Source organism: Mytilus edulis, chromosome 6 (genome assembly GCF_963676685.1).
Source record: "Mytilus edulis chromosome 6, xbMytEdul2.2, whole genome shotgun sequence".
In the NCBI taxonomy this organism is placed as follows: domain Eukaryota; kingdom Metazoa; phylum Mollusca; class Bivalvia; order Mytilida; family Mytilidae; genus Mytilus; species Mytilus edulis.
Window position 1 is genome coordinate 16,885,877 of NC_092349.1, and position 22,627 is coordinate 16,908,503.

A 22,627-nucleotide genomic window follows, 5' to 3' on the forward strand; every position below is an offset into this window, starting at 1 on the left:
TTGAACTGTTTTTACATTAATCAATTCGGGGTATTTAGTCGCTTTTTGTGTGGTATGGACTTTTTTATTGGTGCAGGCCAGGCAAAATGTTTACATTTAATTACAGAATCATAGACGGAAAATACATCTATTTGTATAAAAGATATTTTTGAACACTTTGATTTCGTTTGTTTTGTAATTGACTTTTGTCAACAGAAAATCAAACATAACATATAATGCATCAAATCAAAAATTGTGTTTTTTTTTATAATACTGAAACAAATACTAAATTATCGCCCGAGGTTTTATAACCAAAACATTTCCAAAACCCTCCACAGATTGATATTTTTAATTCATTGGTTTGAATTATTTTGTATTCTAGTATTTGACATTAAAATAATGCATCTTGAAATTACCATGCCAAGCTTAACTGTCGAAACACTAAAGTAGCGTCGGGTCCTATCATGCAATATGGAATGCATGATTGCATTGGTAATTTAATATAGCAAAATATATCTTTAATTTATTGGTTCATTGAGAAAAACTGTAATGACAGCAATTTCATGAAGATAATAATTCAAGACCCCTTATGCACGGGCTGACAATATATAGCTAAATCGCATTATTAACTCTCACTATAACATTTAACAGATGCGTGTTTATATTCCTTAAGGGCTTACGATACAGTTACGTCGTAACTACAATCCCCTTCCCGTTCATGAATGTGACCTACCGAATTAGACTATTCACCGGATTTGTTATCACATAAGCAACACGACGGGTGCCGCATGTGGAACAGGATCTGCTTACCCTTCCGGAGCACCTGAGATCACCCCTAGTTTTTTGGTGGGGATCGTGTTGTTTATTCTTTAGTTTTCTATGTTGTGTCATGTGTGCTGTTGTTTGTTTGACTTTTTCATTTTTAACCATGGCGTTGTCAGTTTGTTTTAGATTTAAGAGTTTGACTGTCCCTTTGGTATCTTTCGTCTCTCTTTTAGCATGGATGCAATTTTTGTACTCCTAATTACGATATCATGGGTTTGGAGGTCGATTCTAACCGATTTTTCTATGACTCAATATGGATTCAAAATCAAATTGGTGTACCTGTGTAATAAAGAAGGATAGGTTTAAAAAAAATTTTAATTAATATTTTTGCTTTGATCATAAAAAATGTAGGTGAGAAAATTATCAAAATAGATGCAAGTTAGGTACCGTCATGTTAGTTATAACGTTTCTTTCTTTATGTCATAATTAAATTGTTATCATTATTGTTAGATTATAAATCGTTTATAATTTTAACATTTTCTGATTTGGCAGCCCTTACAAAATAAAAACCAGGATAAAACTCTCAGTGTTATATCATTACTTCTTTAACTGTTTCCCAAAATTGAGGTCAAAAGATAGTTTTACCATTTCTCAGTGAGCCCGCGTTCATATCGTTTGCAATTTTTTTAACATCAAATGTATGTAAAACAAAGGTCATTCCCTTGTCAACTAGAACTTATTTTGGGAATATATTATACAAAATGCAGTCATTCATAAACAAAGGAAAATTATTGTCTCTACTCTCAAATAATGATTTTTCGAAAAAAAACAACTCTAAAGAGGAACTTATTTTGCCAAAGCGGAGTGCACTAAAGAAAAAGATATAATACCAGGTAAATTAAATACTACCGTTTTCCTTACAAGGAATTGCTATTTTTAATAACCAATGGGAAGCTAACTTGATACTCTATTTACAACGATACCTTGATTGATATATCAGTTTTAAATTGATAAATATGTGTAATCTTCATTTTATGCAGTAACTTACATTCAACAAATTAAATAATAATATTGCAACCATAAAATAAGTACATTTAGTAGATTGATTGGGGTCATAATATTATGATACTACATAAAAGAAAGTGTACAAGGCCAGGTAAGGTGAACATTTATATCTAAATATAGATATATGTTAAATAACTCTTATGTGTATATATGTTTGACATACTTTTAAAATGCTTAATCATTTTCTGTCTCGTTTGTATTTGCAAAAAGTAAAGATCAAGTTCGAATTATGTGCGTTCAAACCTTGGGTGTATTTCAAAATGTCAAAAGTTTCTAATACTGCAAACATGGTTAGATTTGCTTGTTTTTTAACACATATATTTGTAAGTGACGATACATACCAACTACGTTTATTAAATTCAAACGTTTTATGCCGGATTATCACGACCAAGACAACATTATTAGTTCAAAAATCGTCTCTCCGGTTGATAAGAAAAAAACAAATTAGAAGAAAATATTGAAGGAAATCTCATAAAATCAAAACAGGGCAAAACCGAGTAAAACTATAAAGTGAATTACCGCTTAAAAATCGTCAAAGATACCCGACTTTCTATAATTCTCTTCGCCAGACAGCCGCTCCACCGACATTAGAATGATGATTGGCACTAAAAATCAGTGAAAATAGGTTGGATATCAAATACGAACTTGAAGAACATTGATATAGTGGATAACTTATCACGTTACAAATTAATCTACAATTCCGATAGATCTGTGCGTTTAATTGCGGCAAAGTGGATGCAGTGTAGAAGTGAACCCAATCTCCATTCAACTAACGCATTCAATTCTTTATAGATTTGTGTCATCTGCCATCGATATTAACCTTAACTAGCTTATCATTTTCAGAAAATATGGTAAGGTTTCTGTAAACACAAAAACGAAACTAGAAACCTGTTTATCAATATTATAAGTTGGAATGCTTATTGGTTGCATAATTCTTAATTCTTATGAAACATTGTTTTACTTTTTGCAGTTGACCTTTTTTTTACCCATATTAAGCTGACCAATTCTGCATGGATTGGAAGCATTCAAACATTGTATTCCTAGTTATATTGATATTGGATTGTGTTATAGGCCAAGGTAGGTGTACATTTTTTTATATAAATTAAGCATTATGAAGGACATTTTACTGTTTTCAATTTTATTTTCAGTTATTATGTGTTGCTTATCTCTTGAATTGATACTATCCGCTCACTCTCTGATGTCGATATATCTAGTAGTGTCTTTTTTGTCCATTATTTCATCTGTATTTTGAAGTAACTGCTCTGTTGATATAAATAAAGTAAAAATTTTGATTAGGTCGATTAAAAGAAAGGTAACTATTTTTTATGACTCGTACTAATGTATTCACAAATTGCCAATATATGCACAGGGGAGAATTAATATAATTTAGAATATAGCTTCATGCTTTCGATATAAGTACAATAATTGTCAGGGCTATTACATGCAAATATAAATAGATATAGGGGAATAGCAAATTTGCAATTTAAATACATTTTGAAAGGCATCTGCATATCGATGTGTATCGAAATGTATTATTTTTTTATAGATTCTTTCAGTCAACAGTTTTTTTTTTAAAGAAATCGATGTTATTAGCCAGAAGATGCAGCATATCGATATTATTTAGTCAGAGAAAAGAAAAAAAGATAGAGAGCATGCAAAATTATTGTATTTTGATTATTTATTCTTCTGCCGCTTTTTTCTAAAATATTGCTTTTATTTCGTAACATCTGATCGCACTTTTATTTACCTTTTGAAACCAAAACATTTTAAGTCGATCAGTTTTCTTTTACTTGTGTTTTTATGTTTTCTTATTTTTTTGGGGGTTTTTTTTCTACTTCCATTTCTATGATGCATTGTCTAGCAGAGCCTGCACACTGAGTATATATCTCCCATATGGTAAGATGCCATTGCTTGTATTTTCTATCATAATTTTCTTGAAAGAGGTTGATGCTCACTAGGAAGTTGATGCCAAGAGTTCTAAAACGAAAACTTGAAGCATTACTTCGATAATTTTAAAGACGCCATCGAGAGTTGGTTGACTGTTAAGGAATATTTTTCCCAGGTGACTACAATACCGTCCGTTTTTCCCAAATGTGACCTATCGAATAAGACTTATTTCCAGATATGTGCATGTAATTCGACGGTTTCCACATGTAGAGCACGATCTGCTTACACTTACGCAGCACCTGAGATCACTCCCAGTTTTTGCTGTCATTCATGTTGGCCAGTCTTTAGTTTTCTGTGTTGTGTTTTGTGAACTTGAAGTATTCTTGATTGTTTCTTGGTCTTTTCTTTTTTAACTATGGAGTTGTCACTTTATTTTTGTCTGATAAGTTTGATTGTTCTGTTTAGTATCTTTCGCCTTTCTTAGAAATTAAATAATTGGTCGATTGGTTGGTGTGTAGCCCCACTTTCAGCATTATTAATAAACCAATTTATTGGCGGAAACCCAGATATAGTCATCGACTTTCGGTAGGAAAACTTACAATAAATAGGAAATTCAGATTAGAGTCGACCGCACCTGCCAAGTGCGGGATTCAAAGTCACCACCTCAGCGTTGATATGCGAATTAAGTACGGTTACAAAGATTGGAAGTTTATTCAATGACTATATCACCTTGAAATATGACTTCTTTTTGCATAAGGACTTAGGAGTGTACATTGGTGTTTTATTGATTTGTCTTATACTTAGTCATATTTGGTTGAGACAAATTGTGATTGAACATGACAATATTATTCCATCTCTGGTTTCATTTATAGGGGACTTTCTTTTACTTATCAAAATATTATGTTAAATAACTGGTTTTTTTCTGATTTCAGTGTATTGGAATGTTTCTTCTCTGCCAGCAATGTTCGGACAAAATACTGTTCTAACGTGTCATTTAGAATACATATTGACCAATCCTAAAGATTGTCCTGTACGTCAGTGGTCTGGTGGTCCTGAACATAGAGGACTTGTGTACAACGGATATTCATCAAATAACAACAAATACGAAGAGGACATAGTTTTCGGGGCTTTCGATTTTTCCTTAATCATTAAAAATTTAACAGCATCTGACATTAATGTAAATTACTCTTGTTCCTGTGGATTTCAATCCTCTACAAGGAATCTGTCACTAAACGAGAATTGGTTTCATTGTAAGTACATAAACTACATTACTTAATCATCAATTCTTCAGTTTATGTGGATATGTTTTAATTCATCTGTTCCATTCGCAATTTGTACCATCAACACCGGATATAAATACCACCAAAGTAGTGATAAAAACAAATGTGAAGTCAGTCTAGGTCAATTTTGTGTTGTTATCATTATATTCTATTTTTTGCTGACAAGTGAAATAGAAAACTGAATGCTAATTAAAATAGCATATCTACTATAGGGCATTAATAATCTTCATTGTCTTTTTCTCCCTTCAAATCGTCAAAATCGGATATGGTGCTACCTGTTCAAAGAAGCATGCGACGAGTGCAAACTTGATCAAAATACATTTATCTATTTTGACGTTTTCGTACAACTAAATTGCTCTTCAAATTTGTACTTTACTTGGCCTTTATAACTTTTTGGATTCGGGCGTCACTGGTGAGTCTTTTATAGACGAAACGCGCGTCTGGCTTATATACACTATTTAGTCCTGGTATCTATGAGGAGTTTCTTTACATCATATTTCAGATTCAACGACTCTGTATTTCGAAATAAACTATTGTTCTCAAAGAAAAATACATGTTAATAATGCGGATAAACTGCATAGCGAAATGTTTTGACTGTATGGAGGATTAAATTTTATTTCCTTTGGTGGTGAGGCTAAACGGGGATTATGTATATTTCGATGTTAAAATGTATTTCAAGCGACACCACTTTTGCAAGCTTGAATCAGAGCCAATTGGACAATCAATTTTTTTATAGTAAACATATAGAAATATATCAAATCTTGAATAATTTTATCAACTTGATGAAGTAAACGGCTGGATAAAGAAACATTTTTCGAGTATAATACAAATGTCTTTAATTTCAGATCCACCAACAGGAATCAATATTAAGTTTTCTTTTGAAAATGACTTGCTACAAATTTTCCTTGACTTACAGAAGGTATATCCTGTGCCAAATTGTTCCTTGTATTTTGAAGTAGGTACATTGTTGTTGTAGTATATGACTGTTCTGTGTTTGTTGTTTTAATAACATAGGTATGTAATTAGCATGTCATTACTAGACAGAAAAATAGAAAGGTAGATATGGTATGATTGTAAATAAGACAACAATCCATCAAGACTTACGGACATATTTGGGAAGACTATCGTATAGCCTTCACCAGAGAGCCAACGTTATAGTATTCATTTATTGTATATTCTTCGTATAAAAGAAAATAAATGGCAAACATGATGGCAAACATGTTTGCTTGCCTTCAGTCGAGCCCGACAATAACATTGATCCCGCTAAGAAACAACAAGTGGGTACTTACATACGATTCTTAAAATTTTTTTTATGATCTATTTTTCTTCGCAGTCCATTTTCAAATTCTCCAGTACTAAAATACCATATGTCAATGTCTTCACGGGAAATGTTGTTGCTGAATTGAAATGGCATTTCATATTGAAATTTTGAAAAAATTACATGTTGCATCTTAGTATACTGTTTTATTGTTTGTAATTGAAATTTTTAAAATTTAAAAAGAATTTCAACAAATGACGGATAATATAATTATAAACAGGTGTGGCATTTTCAAAATTTTATCCGTTCATATTCCGACAATTTTCGTTTAAACGTATGGCATGTTTTAAAGTCATATGAAACAAGTGGCTGGTGAAAAATAATGTTTTTCCAATTCTTGAACCAATGCATGTATATATCATAAACTTAGTCTTCTGTGCACGATTTTATCATTTTTTACGTTACGATATCGTATTATCGTCAATTTTATTACCGATTGTCACCTTATAGTAAAGAATCAACAACATGCATGGATATAGAGCACGTGTTTAACATATACAATCAGATAATTGTTTTTTTTTATTGACATATTCGTGCGTTTTGTAATCACCGGATTTTTACGAGACTGGTCTCGCTAAGGTCACTTGCATATACGGAAAATATGTCGACAAATTTTTTTGAACAATTAAAATGAAGTAAACTCTTTGAATGTGGACAAATTAAAGAGTTGTCTTCAGAAATAAGTATATGCACATAAGTTTTATAATGAAAACTATCAAAATCATATACATCTTTTCTTTTTTTTTTAATTTGAGGTTTGATTTGACTTTAAGTCTGTAAATAAATACCGTTAATGAAGCCTTTTTATCATTGAATAATTTAGTCTGACAGTAGTATACTTTTCTGAAAACTTTACTATTTTCATATCAACAGTTTATGAAATAACATTTCAATAGGTAAACTAACAAAATAAATGAAATGTATTTCATTTACAGAATAGTCTCACCTTAAAAATAGTTCCTGTAACGTACAAAACCAATGGGTTTGTGTACAGCGTTACGTATAATGCATCATACAGATTGCCAGAAAAAGACTGTAACAAGCAGCCAGAGCTAGAGTGTAAATTTGATGTAGGTGAACCAGTGACATTTAAAGGAAACGAAACGTATAAATGTTCAGGTATGTATGTGTTCTATTATGTACATCTTTTGGCTGATGATAATAGAAACATTTTTTTAAAATCCCAATGTCGGTTGCATAAAACAATAATGTACTCTGATTACTAGTTTGCACATTTAGATGTTTCTATGACAGCAGAAATACGCTATGTAGATAGGGGATGTGTCGAAGCATGTTCCAACCAGTAGTTTAAATTTTCAGAAATAGAAAAAAGTTGATCACTATCATTCTGCAGGTCACTTAAAGAGTTCTTCTATTCAGATGTTCTTTTAAAACATGTGACGAAATAAGAAAATGCATTCAACGTATTCATGAACTCAGTAAGAAGACAAATTTGACTGTCTTCTTCTTCTTCTTCTTCTTCTTCTTCTTCTTCTTCTTCTTCTTCTTCTTCTTCTTCTTCTAAACGTATTTTATTCCAATTATGGAACACCTTCTCATTGGAATTATTTCCAGACGATGAGTTATAAAACAAACAGTTGTTTCACACGTTTTGCCAGCCGACACTGTTAAGCTGCTAACCAAATATCAAATCATTTTGATCATAAATACTTCATAAATGTGTGATAAAAAGATTAGATTCAGACAGTATGGACCCCATAAAGTGATAACAATATTCGAAACGAAGAATTGATACAAAACAAATATATTACGACAATGTGTATTTGAAGAACGAACAGACAAGATGAATGCAATGCAAAAATGTCATGTCATCCTTCACTCGAAAATTGGCTCATTATCCTGGTTGTATAGAGTATTACAACAAAAGCAGACAGTTCAAAGCACCTTTATAAAAACAGTTATAAGTCATAAAAATCGTAGAAATTGATTTGCGGGTAAAAGAAATCATGTTTGAAACGTTCTTTTAGCAGCAATATTGCAGTCTTGTCAATATTAATAACATTTCAAATTTCAATCTGCATACTTGATTAGTACTAGCGCAATTTGTTTAAATTAATAAATATAAAGTATGAGTAGGAAGAAATCAGACATTGAATATTTTCACTCGTTGAACTAATTTAATCAAATCATTAGATAAAACCCTTGGCTTGAATGAGACCATACCCACCTTAGACCAATAGATAAGGATACGAAAACCGATAGGAGTGTGTTCGACCTCCAACAATGAGCAAAGCCAATACCAAGTGGTTATCGTTAGACATCCTAGCAAGTCAACATTTTCAAAATCAAATGCCTTATTTAACCTATAAGATCTAACGAAAAACAACAAATTTACACAACAACCAACGACTATCACTAACTAAAAGCTGAAACTTAAAACAGTCACACAAATAGTTAGACTGTGTCGTGGTGGAACATTTGATATTGAAATACAATATCAGAATATGTCTGTTTTTAATTGTAGGGAAACAATGGAGAAATTAATCCTCGAAATGAGAAGAATTAATCCGTCCTCTTTAGAACAAAATATTGTACAATGCTCATGTTCTTTAACTGAGCGGAAACGTCTTTATATTTGTAATCAGTTTTCATCTCTGCCCATATTTTATCTTTAATTGTTTAAAATAAATACAATTAAATAAACTCATCATAGATACCAGGACTAAATTTAGTATATACGCCAGACGCGCGTTTCGTTTACAAAAGACTCATCAGTGACGTTCGAATCCAAAAAAGTTAAAAAGGCCAAATAAAGTACGAAGTTGAAGGTCATTGAGAACCAAAATTCCTAAAAGTTTTGCCAAATGCAGCTAATGTGATCTATAACAGACCCCTACTTTTTCTTTTTGCCAAGCAGCCAGTAATGTTAATGTTGGTAGATTGAGATGTCCCCATAAATAAAGGCAACAGTAGTATACCACCTCAACATTCATAAATCGATAGAGAAAAACAAATCCGGGTTACAAACTAAAACTGAGGGAAACATATCAAATATTAGATTACTAGACTTATTCATAAAAACTCGCCATATATCTCCTTGACACATACCAAAGAGAAAATCCTGGATAAGCATAGGTCTGTTCTATGTTCTATGTTCTAAGTTTCACAAGTGTCTTAGAAACAACGGTATATTATTGGATTCTTCCAAGTACTCCATGAAAAATCTTTTCCAATTATAAACATCCCTTTTTTAACAATTTCACATTATTGCGAAACTACCTATTCTAATGATGGCGTGAATGAGATGTGGATACTCAAAAAATCATTAGATGTTTAAGAGTACATATATTCTAAATTTTTAAGCATTAGTATTAAGACTTATTACTTTTCTTGATCTACTCTTGACACAAGTATTTCCAATTCCAAACTAAAAGACAAATTAAAAGAGTTTGCCTTACTTTGTATCAACAACAACAAAATGGCCAAAGTATCTTGTCTCAGGAAGGGGAAAATTTTACTTTGTTTTTTTAAACTGATATTCTTCAGATGATTGAATAATTGATTGTGAGGACGTGTTTTCAACCAACAATCGGTATTCCCATTGGAATAAATTGTGCCCCTCTTATTGCTGACATGTTCCTACATCTATAAGAAGCTGACTTCATACAGGAAGTTTTATATAGAAGGAAAAGAAGTAAGCAGTATTCTTTAACTTTACTTTTTGATATATAGATAATATATTCTCACTGAATTCTTCAACATTTGGTGACTATGTTGAACGAATCTATCCCATCAAACTTGGGATAGAGAACACAACAGATACGGGTATGTCTTCCTCATATGTTGACTTACATGTATATTTTGACAACAAAACGACATAAGAGATTATTTCAACTTTCCATGGCAAGTTATGAACTTTCCATTTCTATGTAGCAACATTCCAGCAGCACCTGTAAACGGAATATATATGTTATGCCTTAGAAAACAACAGGCTAACCCCGCCACATTATTTATGTATATGTCTATCCCAAGTCAGGAGCCTGTAATTCGGTGGTTGTCGTTTGTTTATGTATTAAATATTTGTTTTTCGTTCATTTTTTTACATAAATAAGGCCGTTAGTTTTCTCGTTTGAATTGTTTTACATTGTCTTATCGGGGCCTTTTATAGCTGACTATGCGGTATGGGCTTTGCTCATTGTTGAAGGCCGTACGGTGACCTATAGTTGTTAATGTCTGTGTCATTTTGGTCTTTTGTGGATAGTTGTCTCATTGGCAATCATACCACATCTTCTTTTTTATAAGTTCACGCGTTTGTATTCGTGACAAATAGCAAAGTTGACTTACCATTGTAAGTTAGTCTCATGCCTCCTCCAATTGATATATTCAAATTTGTTTGATTACTAACCATATTATTTATGTGTTAATATTTGTATTTTATTTCAAAATTTAAAATAATTTCTGTCGGCAGATTTATAGTATAGTTTTATTCCCTCACAATATGGTACACATTATGTGTACAATCAACTAAGTAGTATACTATTGTGGTTCTTCATCTTTTATACAGTAATATCACGCACAGATATGCATTTTACTTGTTTCGTCTTTAGACTGGCTATGGTATATTATTGCCTCAAAAAATCGTTAAAATTATTATTTTTATTTTTTATTTAATGTTGTTTATACAAATAAGATGTGATTGCAAATGAAACAACTTTCCAACAGAGTCCAAACCTTCCCCTAACCTTGGAAATAGGAGTAAAAGTACAAAATAAGAACGAACTCTGAACATCAGTTTAATAGGTCATAAGAAATCAGATATTAAGCCCCAGCCCCACTAAAACACAATCGTACAACGCTCAATGCGATCTAAAATAAGTTCACTTCATGACGTGGTGAGGTTGCGGTATGAGAGACATGAAAATGTAAATTCTCGTTGCTTTCACAATGCTACTACGTCCTCATTACGATTCTGAAACGATCCCGCCACGATCATACAACGTTCAGAATGCGCTTATTCTACCACCTCACTACGCTTCTAAAGATCTTTCTACGCTATTCACGTTCTCACTAAGATCATACCACGAGTTATCCGATTATAGCACGTTCTTGCCACGATTACACTATGTTCATACTGCATTCTTAGGGACGACATCAAAAGATCAATGTAGGATAAAAAAAACTTAAATCAAATAGTTTTCGGGAGGTGGGGGTTAAACTGCTGAAAGTTTCGTTTATTCGACATTGATATTTACATATATCCATATTGGTAAATCATTTTTTTCCCAAACTAAGTTAAGAGGGGTGGGATGGGTTTGATTTGGGTTGTTTTTTTGTGTTTTTTTTTAGGGGGGGGGGGGGTCAGTTAAACAAAAACAATATAGTTCCATTCCTTCTTTTTCTGATTAATACGTAGATTTTTCAGAAACAATACAGTCATTCCATCGAAATCTACTAGAACATGAAGATATTTTAGTGAACGATTAGCAGAGATGATACAGATGTGTCAATAAATATAGGAAGATGTTGTATGGATGCCAATGAGACAGCTCTCCATCCAAGTTACAATTTATAAATTTAAAGTAAACCATTATAGGCCACGGTATGGCCTTCAACACAAAGCCTTGGCTCACATCGAACAGCAAGCTATAAAGGGCCTAAAACATTACTAGTGTAAACCCTTCAAACGGGAAAACCAACGGTCTAATCTATATAAAATTGAGAAGCCGTTGGAGCAAATCGATATTTACATACAGACAAACAAAATCCAGGAAACTTTTTTTATATAATTTATGTGAAAATGACAAAGAGAATGATGGTCGTAGTATGAACGTAGTCAGGTCATGGGAATAGCGTGATGAGGACGGCAAGTGCGTGCTAGAATCGTACTATGGTCGTGAACAGCGTGGTATAGTCGTAGTGGAAGCGTAATTGGGTCGCGGTGAGAATGTGAGGATCTTATTGGAAGCTTAGTTGGGACGCGGTGAAAACGTGATGGTCGTAATGAGGTCGTTGTAACGTCGTTGTGAGATCGTAGCGCGGTCTCTTTGAATAGAATCACGCGTTCTCTACGCTCTCGCTCCAATGGCATAGCGACCTTTGCGATCTGACTGCGACCTTAGGGCGCTCTCACTACGGTTCTACTACGACCTGATTTCGTCACGAACGCACCACGATTGTTTTGAACATGTTCAAAGTTGGCCACGCTCATCATGATCTTGAAGACTTCACCACGACCGTTGTACGACCTTACTGCGATCTTCACGATCGGACTACGATCATCATTTTTAGCATTTCTCAGATCGTATACGTAGTGCGATCGCGGCCTAGTACGACTGCGGTATTAGAGCAACTAAAAATATGGTACTTTGTAAACACAACAATATATTCTTAAATTTTTGATTTCATATTACGAACCAAAAACGTAGGCTAATGTATAAATGATTTCCAATGTTTAATTCTTTTTTAGTTTATGAGAGTATACCACTACTTCTTAATAATGCAACAAGAATACATGTTCCAAATAAAGACTCACAAACAACTAAATTTCCAACATTGACAGTTGCACTGATTGTTGCAGCTGTAATGCTTCTATCGATTTTCATTATTATCATAGGTAAGTTCCAAATATTTTTTTAAGTGTGTGGTGTTTGTATGCAGTGGTCGTACAGTAGTCAGAAAATCTAAGTTCTAAAATAGCAAATGGAAATGCGAAATGTGTCAGGGAGTCACCAACCCGAAGAAAGAGTAAAATAACACAACAGAAGGCCACAAAGGAGTCGTCAACTACCTACATCTATTAACACAAAAATCAACATGCCCTTAATTGCATAATAGTCTAAGAGCACACTGGAGAAGGGTTCAATCGGGATAGCGTATGGGAAAATGAAAAAAGAGTCTGTCAACAGAAAAATATATATTGGTTGGCGACAGGTGGTGTCTTGCAACAGTTTTGTAGATTATATTCCGATTCCTTATATTTGGGATAAAAAATATTGTAGTTATGTGTTTTATATATGTAAAGCTTTATTTCAATGCGATTTTCACAAATATAAGAAGCAATTGATTCAGAAAAGTAATTCAAGTGGTAAAATTGGCAGTAAAGGTTGTTGCCAAACTGTTCTAAAAATATCTGTACTTCTTTACTTGTAGCTTGGAAATACACACAGAGATGTCGGTGCAAACGTAAAAGGTCCATTAAAAAAGAAGCAAAGCATTCAAAGGAAAAGAAACAATTCATTGAACTTCAATAAATTGATATATTATTGTTTGTATTCAATAAATTGATATAGTATTGTGTGTATTCAATAAATTGATATAGTATTGTGTGTATTCAATAAATTGATATAGTATTATGTGTATTCAATAAATTGATATAGTATTGTGTGTATCCAAAAAATTGACATTGAACATCATTTGATACTATATCTGGGCTTGAATTTTACCTGGTAACATTTCTGTTCGCTTGGAGATTCCGTATATTGTCAAGTTATTGTGATTTCAATGTGGACTATCTGTGCACCACTTGTTGCGGACCTGTTTTTGTATTGTTAGCAGTTTTTATGACTATGAATTTATGACTAAAATCAGCAAAGCCCCATTGAAACAACATTTGATAAACAAATGTTTACAATACTTTTAGATATTTGGATGATATATTGGCTCTTAATAATGAATTCAGATTGTATACTAGAGAATTTTTTCCTGTTGAACTTACTTTAAATAAAACTAATACTAACAATGACAACTGCCCTTTCTTCGATCTTCATATCAATATCATTGACGGGAAGCTTAGTACAAAAATTCGTGTATGTATTACCGAAAAATTATTACACTAGAGTTTCAATATAGTCAAAACATTTACTGAATTTTATCATCGGTATAAGGACATCATTCGTAAATATAACTCAACACGCAGACATCTTATATGTTCAGGTATTTAACATCCAATCTATTATGATAATATTTTTTACAAAGCACAGAAATGTCAGTATTCACCTCAAAAGCTAACAAAACCTTTAAACAGACTTATTAAGAAGGGAAATAAGTATGATACTGTTGTCAGGTAATTAAAGATTGCATATTTTGGTTTCAATATTGAATAACTTATAGTACTTTTTTAAACTTTTGATCCTCGGTGCTGTACAACTTTGTACTTGTTTTGCCTTTCGAACTTTTATATCTAGGCGTCGCTGGTAAGTCTTGTGTGGACGGCGCGTTTCTGGCGTATTGAATTTTAAACCTGATGCCTTTTGTTAGCTATTATGCGTGTGTTTCTTTGTCTAATATGTTCTCCTATTTATTTGTATTGCATTCCTGTAATATTATGTTGTCATTTTAATGTTATATTTAACATTGCCATTTAAGTGCAAGGTTTGGCATGCCACAAAACCAGGTTCAACCCACCATTTTTATTCTTTAAAAATGTCCTGTACCAAGTTAGAAATATGGCCATTGTTATATTATAGTTCGTTTCTCTGTGTGTTACATTTTAACGTTGTGTTTCCGTTGTGTCGTTTGAGTGTGAATTCACATTACTATAAGACGTGTCACGGTACTTTTCTATCCCAAATTCGTGTATTTTGTTTTGATGTTATATTTTTTATTCTCATCGGATTTTGTCTAATGTTTAGTCTGTTTCTGTGTGTTTTACATTTGATGTTGTGTCGTTGTTCTCTCCTTATATTTTAAGCGTTTCCTTCAGTTTAAGTCTGTTACCCAGATTTTGTTTTTTTGTCCATGGATTAACGAGTTCTGAACAGCGGTATACTACTGTTGCCTTTATTTATAGGGTCTTTGCATCGGAATTTAGCACATTTATTCTAAAAATAGTTGTTGGCATGACACGGGTTATGTTCTTCTCATATATTTCATGATGGTATAACACTAAACCCCTAACAGGAGGGATTGTACCTGGTATTTATATGATGACGATCAGTTTTATTGAGGTCTGGAGCTGGCATGTCAGTAACTGCTATTAGTCTGTTGTTATTTATGTATTATTGTCATTTTGTTTATTTTCTTTTGTTTCATAGTGTTACATCGGACTCGGACTTTTCTTAAACTGAGTTTTACTGTGTGTATTGTTGCGCATTTGTTTTTTCTACATTGGCTAGAAGTATAGGGTCAGAATTGAGATCTGAAAAACATGTTTAACCCCGCCGCAATTTTACGCCTGTCGTAAGTCAGGAACCTTTGGCCTCTGTTAGTCTTGTATGATTTTTAATTTGAGTTTCTTTTGTATAATTCAGAGTATGACGTCCATTATCGATTCTCTAAACTAGTCCACACATTTGTTAGGGGCAAGTTGAAGGACACCTCCGTGTGCGATATTTTCTCGCTACATCGAAGACCCATTGGTGGCCATTTCTTAAGGTGGTACCCAATACTTTCACTAACATTTATTTGGATCGTTTAATTTTCATAAAATTTTGAAAAAAGTATTTACTTTGACCCTTTGACAAAATTATACAAAATTTCAAAAGATTTGAACTACCTGTTTTATCAGAAAAATTACACTTGTTATATAAAGCAGTTTAACAAAAACTAATTTTTATAATTGAGAAGCTTAATATTCCCTTAAAACGCAACGTAATTAAAACGTTTAGATGATTTACAGAGTTATCTCCCTGTAGTGTTAAGGAAATAACCATTCCAGATCTGATTTAACTTAGTTTCCTCTGGGATTCTCCGATCTTTATATTTTATTTACTTGGTTTTTTTTTTTCAAGTATAATCAAACATGTAGATTAGGATACTTGACAACAGGCCATTCCTCTCCTTCTTTATAACAAAAAGGTCGTTGTTATCGGCACTGGTTACATTATAGTTTACTCTTTTTCCGAAAAATACTACGTAATATTAAAATCTGCCTAAGATTCCAAAAAAATTCCTAATATTTGAATAGTATGGATTATGAGAAGTGATATTTATTAGAAATTTGATCAGGAAAACACCCATAGATTTGAGACTTACATGAACATATGTATCATGTTAAATTGCCTAGAACATACGCTATCATGTAGGTGTTTTACTCATTCAAATTCTTATCTGTTGTTGGTTAAATAAAATAATAGCTTCACCAACCTAATAAATCAATAATTTTTTTCAATTATTCGTGCAATTTGTGCAGACTTTAAATCTCTTTTTGCAAAATCTAAACTTTTATTATTAAAATAAATATTCAGATAAACCATCATAATACAAAAAATATTATATAAAAACTGACAGAGTTCACATGAAAATAAATAGTGAAGGCCACACTGATTTGATAATAGTTCTTTGAATTGATAATATAAGACATGCTTTAGAATTATAGAATATATCCATATTTTGTTATTCATGACTCAGGATTATTTGTAAAATATACTGAAAATGCATTATTTTCACATTTTATACATAAATATTTGCTTTGTAGTAAATAAACTCATCATAGATACCAGGACTAAATTTTGTATATACGCCAGACGCGAGTTTATTCTAAAAAAGACTCGTCACTGACGCTCGAATCCCAAAAAGTAAAAAAAGGACTCATCACTGACGCTCGAATCCAAAAAAGTAAAAAAGGCCAAAAACAGTACGAAGTTGAAGAGCATTGAGAACAAAAATTCCTAAAAGTTTTGCCAAATCCAGCTAAGGTAATCCATGCCTGAGGTAGAAAAGCCTTAGATTTTCAAAAATTCTAAATTTTGAAAACAGTTAATTTATAAATATAACCATATCAATGATAATTCATGTAAGCACAAAAAGTGCTGACTACTGGGCTGGTGATTCCCTCGGGGAAATAAATCTCCACCAGCAGTGGCATCGACCCAGTGGTTGTAAATAAACTCAAAATAGATTCCCGGACTACATTTTGTATATACGCCAGACGCGCGTTTCGTCTACAAAAGACTCATCAGTGATGCTCGAATCCAAAAAGTTAAAAAGGCCAAATAAAGTACGAAGTTTAAGAGCAGTAAGGACCAAAATTCCTGAAAAATTTGCCAATTGCAGCTTCAACTTGCATTATCTCAAATTTAAAAAAAATTCAGTTTCAAATATTTCAAACCAATTTAGGATGAGACTGTTATCAATACATTGACATACAATATACGTCTTGTAGTAGGCCAATCTAATTAAAAACAGACCTCTCATCGCTCCCGTTTTCTGATATGTCGCGTGGGGGATCTTACGAGATTCGATTTGAGGTCACATGTGTGTCTTTTTCGACCAATGAAAATGAGTCTTCGACGTTCTTGAAAGTTTATCGTAAAGTAAAGGGATGTAACTCATTTTATTTACGAAGACATCGTCAGTCCAAATAATTCATTAACTTTTTTGATTGGCTTATCAATACGTCGTCAACTCATTTGCATATCATTATAAATTCATAACTTTCAGTTCACTCACATGTGACCTCAAAGCGGGTTTCGTTAGGTCTCCCACGCGACATATCAGAAAACGGGAACGATGATAGATTGGTTTTTAATTAGATTGGTAGTACGCCATCCCGCAAAACCAAACCATTGTGTATGCCCCACATCATCATGCACGGTTTAACAGTAAGGCGATGAACAGGGATGAATCCATCCATTTCAAAAAGGGGGGTTCCAGCCAAGGATAAAGGGGAGTTCAAACTAAATGTACCCTTTCAAATGCATTGATCTTCCAATAAAAAGGGGATTCTATTCCAGGAACTCTTTTTCAGAAGCCTAAATTCTTACTTTGCCTTGGAACATGCTACTATATCGATGTATTGTAAGATTTGTACTGTGCACGTGTGAGGTGATATAGAACGTCGATTCATACCTGTAGGCATGAGGGTAGGCACAAATATGCACATTTTCCTTTCAAAATCTTGGAACCATGATTAAATTTCCCAGCTCATCCGTTACATTGTAGTTCCTTTCTGCCATGTGTACGATTTTTGTAAAATACAGTTTGCAGACCCGCTATTTCTGTCGACAAGAATACAAAAGATTTTTTTTTTGAATAAGGTTAAATCGTCAACGGGTAATTTCCGTTTTTAATAAACCTTGACATATTTAAATAATTATCGTCCGAACATGTCTCAATTGGATAGTAATTAAATTAAACCAGCTTTATTATGCTGTTATATATGTAACTTAGTCATATTATTTTTAACTTTGTTCAGGTACACCGACGTCTACATGATAATTTATTAAAACAATTTTAAATATAAATTTCGATGAATTCATAAACAATCTTCTGCAATAAAATTTTAAACGAAGGCTTTAGGTATAAAACAAGTTATAAAAACTCTTGAATAGACAAAATGAAAAATACAGATCGAAAGTCAAACGCACAGGTCTGCCACAAATGAACAGACAATGCCATAAACGGAATACCACAAAAGACATAGATAGATCGCATAAAAGGAGGCTCGAGGGTATAAAAATTTCAGAAAAAAATTAAACATTTGTTTTTTATTACAAGTTTTATTTATTACCTTTTGTAGTTGTTACTTTATCATATGGTACAAAAAACATTCAAAACAATTAATTTGTGTTGGCCCCAGATGACTTTTAAAATGTAAACATCATTGAAAAAGTTCCAAATTATCTCCCTTTGGGGGAAAATGCCGTTTTTTGGCTTTTAAATTGAAATATCTCTTTGAACTCATCGGTGACCTATACTTTTTAATATAATTTCGATATATGCTGTACTTAAACTAAATTATGGTAAAATTTGAGCGATTTCTGTAATAAATTTCTTTTTTTATTTCGATATTACCTTTATTTCTCCTATTAGTTCAACAGAAAAAAAAAACACTTTTACAAAGATGTATGCTTCTTTCGAAGGCAGATTGTGATCGCAAATGAACGGTGACCCCATTTTTTTATTTTATTTTTCTATTAACTATAAGATAAAGTTCATTTATATAAAGATATAAAGAAATCCTATATAAATGATTTAGACCCGCGAACCCCCTTTATAATTTAATGAAAAACAACAAAAGAAGACGATCATATAAATTACGGGTAATTTTACAATTGTATCATCAATACGTGACACTTTGAAATAAAATAAATTTATCCATTTATCCTGTATCAAGTCTTGAGAAGGTGCACATGAGACGTGTTAACATTATTTAAGCATTCGCAACCATTACACTAAAATATTTGTATTAAATATTTACCAACTTGTAAAAACCCATGAAATGTTTGTTTTAAAATTTTTACGCCTGTAACAATCTTCTAAAAGTTATAATAAACATTTAATGACTGTAACAACCTCAAAAAAGTTGTAACAATGATGGACAAACATATGTGTCAGACTTTCATATGGAACAGGACATTTTTTAACATTAAATTCAGTGATATTTATAACTGTTTAACTATGAGTTGGTAGTGTCGCGAAGCGTGAACATGTAATTAAAATTGCTCTCCGCTTATTACTCTTTTTTTTATAATGTATTTAAATATCCGTTAATTGTTTACCTTAACATCGTTCTTTGTTTAACACTCCTTTCTTTGTTTAATATGATCCTGTCATTGTTAAATGCGCTCCTTTCATTGTTTCATATTTGCTATATAAAGCCAGAAGAGCTTAATCAAAAGGAATAATGTTAATGTATATGTATCGATGTTATCAAGAAAGTAAAGTGAGTTTTTTATACTCCCAAAATATCTAATTTCAAATGCTTGTGTGACAAGAATTTGACAACAGTTGTTGTCTCATTGATGGTTAATCCCTTCCCATTTTCAAATTTCTTTTTACATGTTCCTTCATTTGTTTTTCTGAACAAATTCGCGTCGGAAATTTACACAACCGATTGAAGGCCCTCATCTATAATGGACTGTATTGGTCTATATCTAATTTAAACTACATGTTAACATTTATTTGGAGTCTTGGGAAAGAAGTACTGTTAAGTTATCCCAAAACAACACCGAATTTATCTCATAATGAACACTTACTTTAATCTTCCTAAACCATGCATATTTAAACTTGTTAAACTTGTTCCGCCTGACCTGTCTTAAAGAAAATGATTTGTTAAATTTCAGATGAATTCAGTTTCAACTTATAACTAAAACATGAATCTGCAATATATGAGATGTCATTTAAAATCACATAGTAACTTTCGACATTATATGAAAAGACTGTAAAATGTAAAAGCCTTGATAGTCATCAAACTATTCTTTTAAAACACCGTTCACACACCTATGATATGTAATTGTGTAGGATCAACTTTATATTACAAAATGTAACCTTCATTTTAAAATGTATGGCATGCGCAGTTGTAAATTATATCCTTGTTATAACACAAATTAAACAAGTAAACATGAAAAAATGGGATAATATTGACAACGAATTGAAAGGTAAGTTTGTAATTAAATGTATGACGTCCATTCATTATTTCATATGGTGTCTATATTACACTTTGATCATACAGAAAAATAGCATATTCATTGGTTAAAAAAAGAACCCAGAAACAGGTTCGATGGACCAATTGATCTTCACTGAGGAATTCAAACACCTGTTTGGGTACACATTGAATGATACATTTTGTTTTCTACTATATTTCAAAGTTTTGTTTAATATTCTAATTGGATATCTTGTTACAAAATATATATTTCGTTTTCGCATGTAGAATCATTAAAATTCGTAAAGTTTTAGGTATATACCTTTTTGTTTGATCAATTCATTGGTTTGTATTACTATTACGCATAAACTGTTATTTAAACGGCGTTTGTTGATGGGTATGTTATTGATTTGTGTCGATAACATTGGATCTAATATAATAAGCTTTCTGATTGTTTGTTTAACTGATGTGTCTAAGATACCTTTTTATATCTAGTTGGTACATGTATTATATCACCCTGTCATTGCTATGGCATTTTAAACAATTGAATGATTATTGATAGTATGATATATAAAGACAATAGTATGTGAATGTATTTGTTTAAACTCTTTTATGTCATTTGCGTCGTAACAACAAACAAAAGAACTATTTTAATGGACTTGCTTTGATACTTTAACTGTCCATTTTTTTCTGGATAACATTTTTGTTCGCTTTCAAGATTTTTTATATTCGTCAACTTATCCAATGGGGACTTACTGTGCACCACTTATTGTTGATCTGTTTCTGCATTGTAATGAGTTACAATTTATGACTAAAATCAGAAAGACCTTTTGATTCAACATCTAATGCAAAAATTCAAAAATACATTTCGATAATTGGATGATATATTTTCTCTTACCCTGATTTTCGCTCAATTAAAACGACTTTACTAAAGACGTTTATCCTGTTTACACCATACAACATTACACTATACACCATACACCATTACACTATACACCATACACCATTACACTATACATAAATACACCATTTCCCTATACACCATACAACATTACACTAAACACCATACACCATTACACTATACATCATACACCACTACACTATACACCATACAACATTACCCTATACACCGAACACCATACACGATACACCATTACTCTATACACCATACACAATTACACTATACACCAAACACCATTACCATACAGCATACACCATTACACTATACACCATACACCATTTCACTATACAACATACACCATTACTCTATACACTATACACCATTACCATTACTCTATACACCATACACCATTACACCATTACACTATAAACCATACACCATTACTATATATACCATATACCATTACACTATACACCCTACACCATTACTCTATACACTATACAGCATTACACTATACACCATACACCATTACACTATACACCATATACCATTTCACTATACACCATACACCATTACTCTATACACTATACAGCATTACACTATACACCATTACTCTATACACCATACACCATTACACCATTACACCATTACACCATTACACCATTACACTATTCACCATACACCATTACTCTACATACCATATACCATTACACTATACACCATACACCATTACTCTATACACCATACACCATTACACTATACACCATACACCATACACCATTACACTATACACCATACACCATTACACCATTACACCATTACAATATACACCATACACCATTACACCATACACCATTACTCTATACACCATACACCTTTACACTATACACGATAAACCATTACACTATACACCATTACTCTATACACCATACACCATTACACTATACACCATACACCATTTTACTATACACCATACACCATTACTCTATACACCATACACCATTACACTATACACCATACACCATTACTCTATACACCATACACCATTACACCATACACCATACACCATTTCACTATACACTATACACCATTTCACCTTACGCACCGTGCCATAACACCCTACACGTTACACATTTGCACCATGTACCTTACACATTTGCACCATGTAC

General features: G+C 32.3%; 2 protein-coding genes across 2 annotated transcripts in view; both read left to right on the top strand.

Annotated features, from left to right (window-relative positions):
- Positions 1-2,778: 2,778 nt before the first annotated feature.
- On the top strand, positions 2,779-13,580 carry LOC139527253 (uncharacterized). Its single transcript, XM_071322587.1, has 6 exons — positions 2,779-2,886; positions 4,629-4,946; positions 5,822-5,931; positions 7,230-7,413; positions 12,722-12,868; positions 13,405-13,580. The coding sequence occupies exons 1-6, from the start codon at positions 2,820-2,822 to the stop codon at positions 13,503-13,505; spliced, it is 927 nt and encodes a 308-aa protein (XP_071178688.1). The 5' UTR covers positions 2,779-2,819; the 3' UTR covers positions 13,506-13,580.
- Positions 13,581-20,498: 6,918 nt separating this feature from the next.
- Positions 20,499-22,627, top strand: part of LOC139528937 (serine/threonine-protein phosphatase 6 regulatory ankyrin repeat subunit B-like) — an 81,644-nt gene continuing 79,515 nt past the window's right edge. Inside the window, exon 1 of the mRNA XM_071325185.1 lies at positions 20,499-20,573. The gene's annotated coding sequence lies outside the window, so the exon portion shown is untranslated. The remainder of the gene's footprint in view (positions 20,574-22,627) is intronic.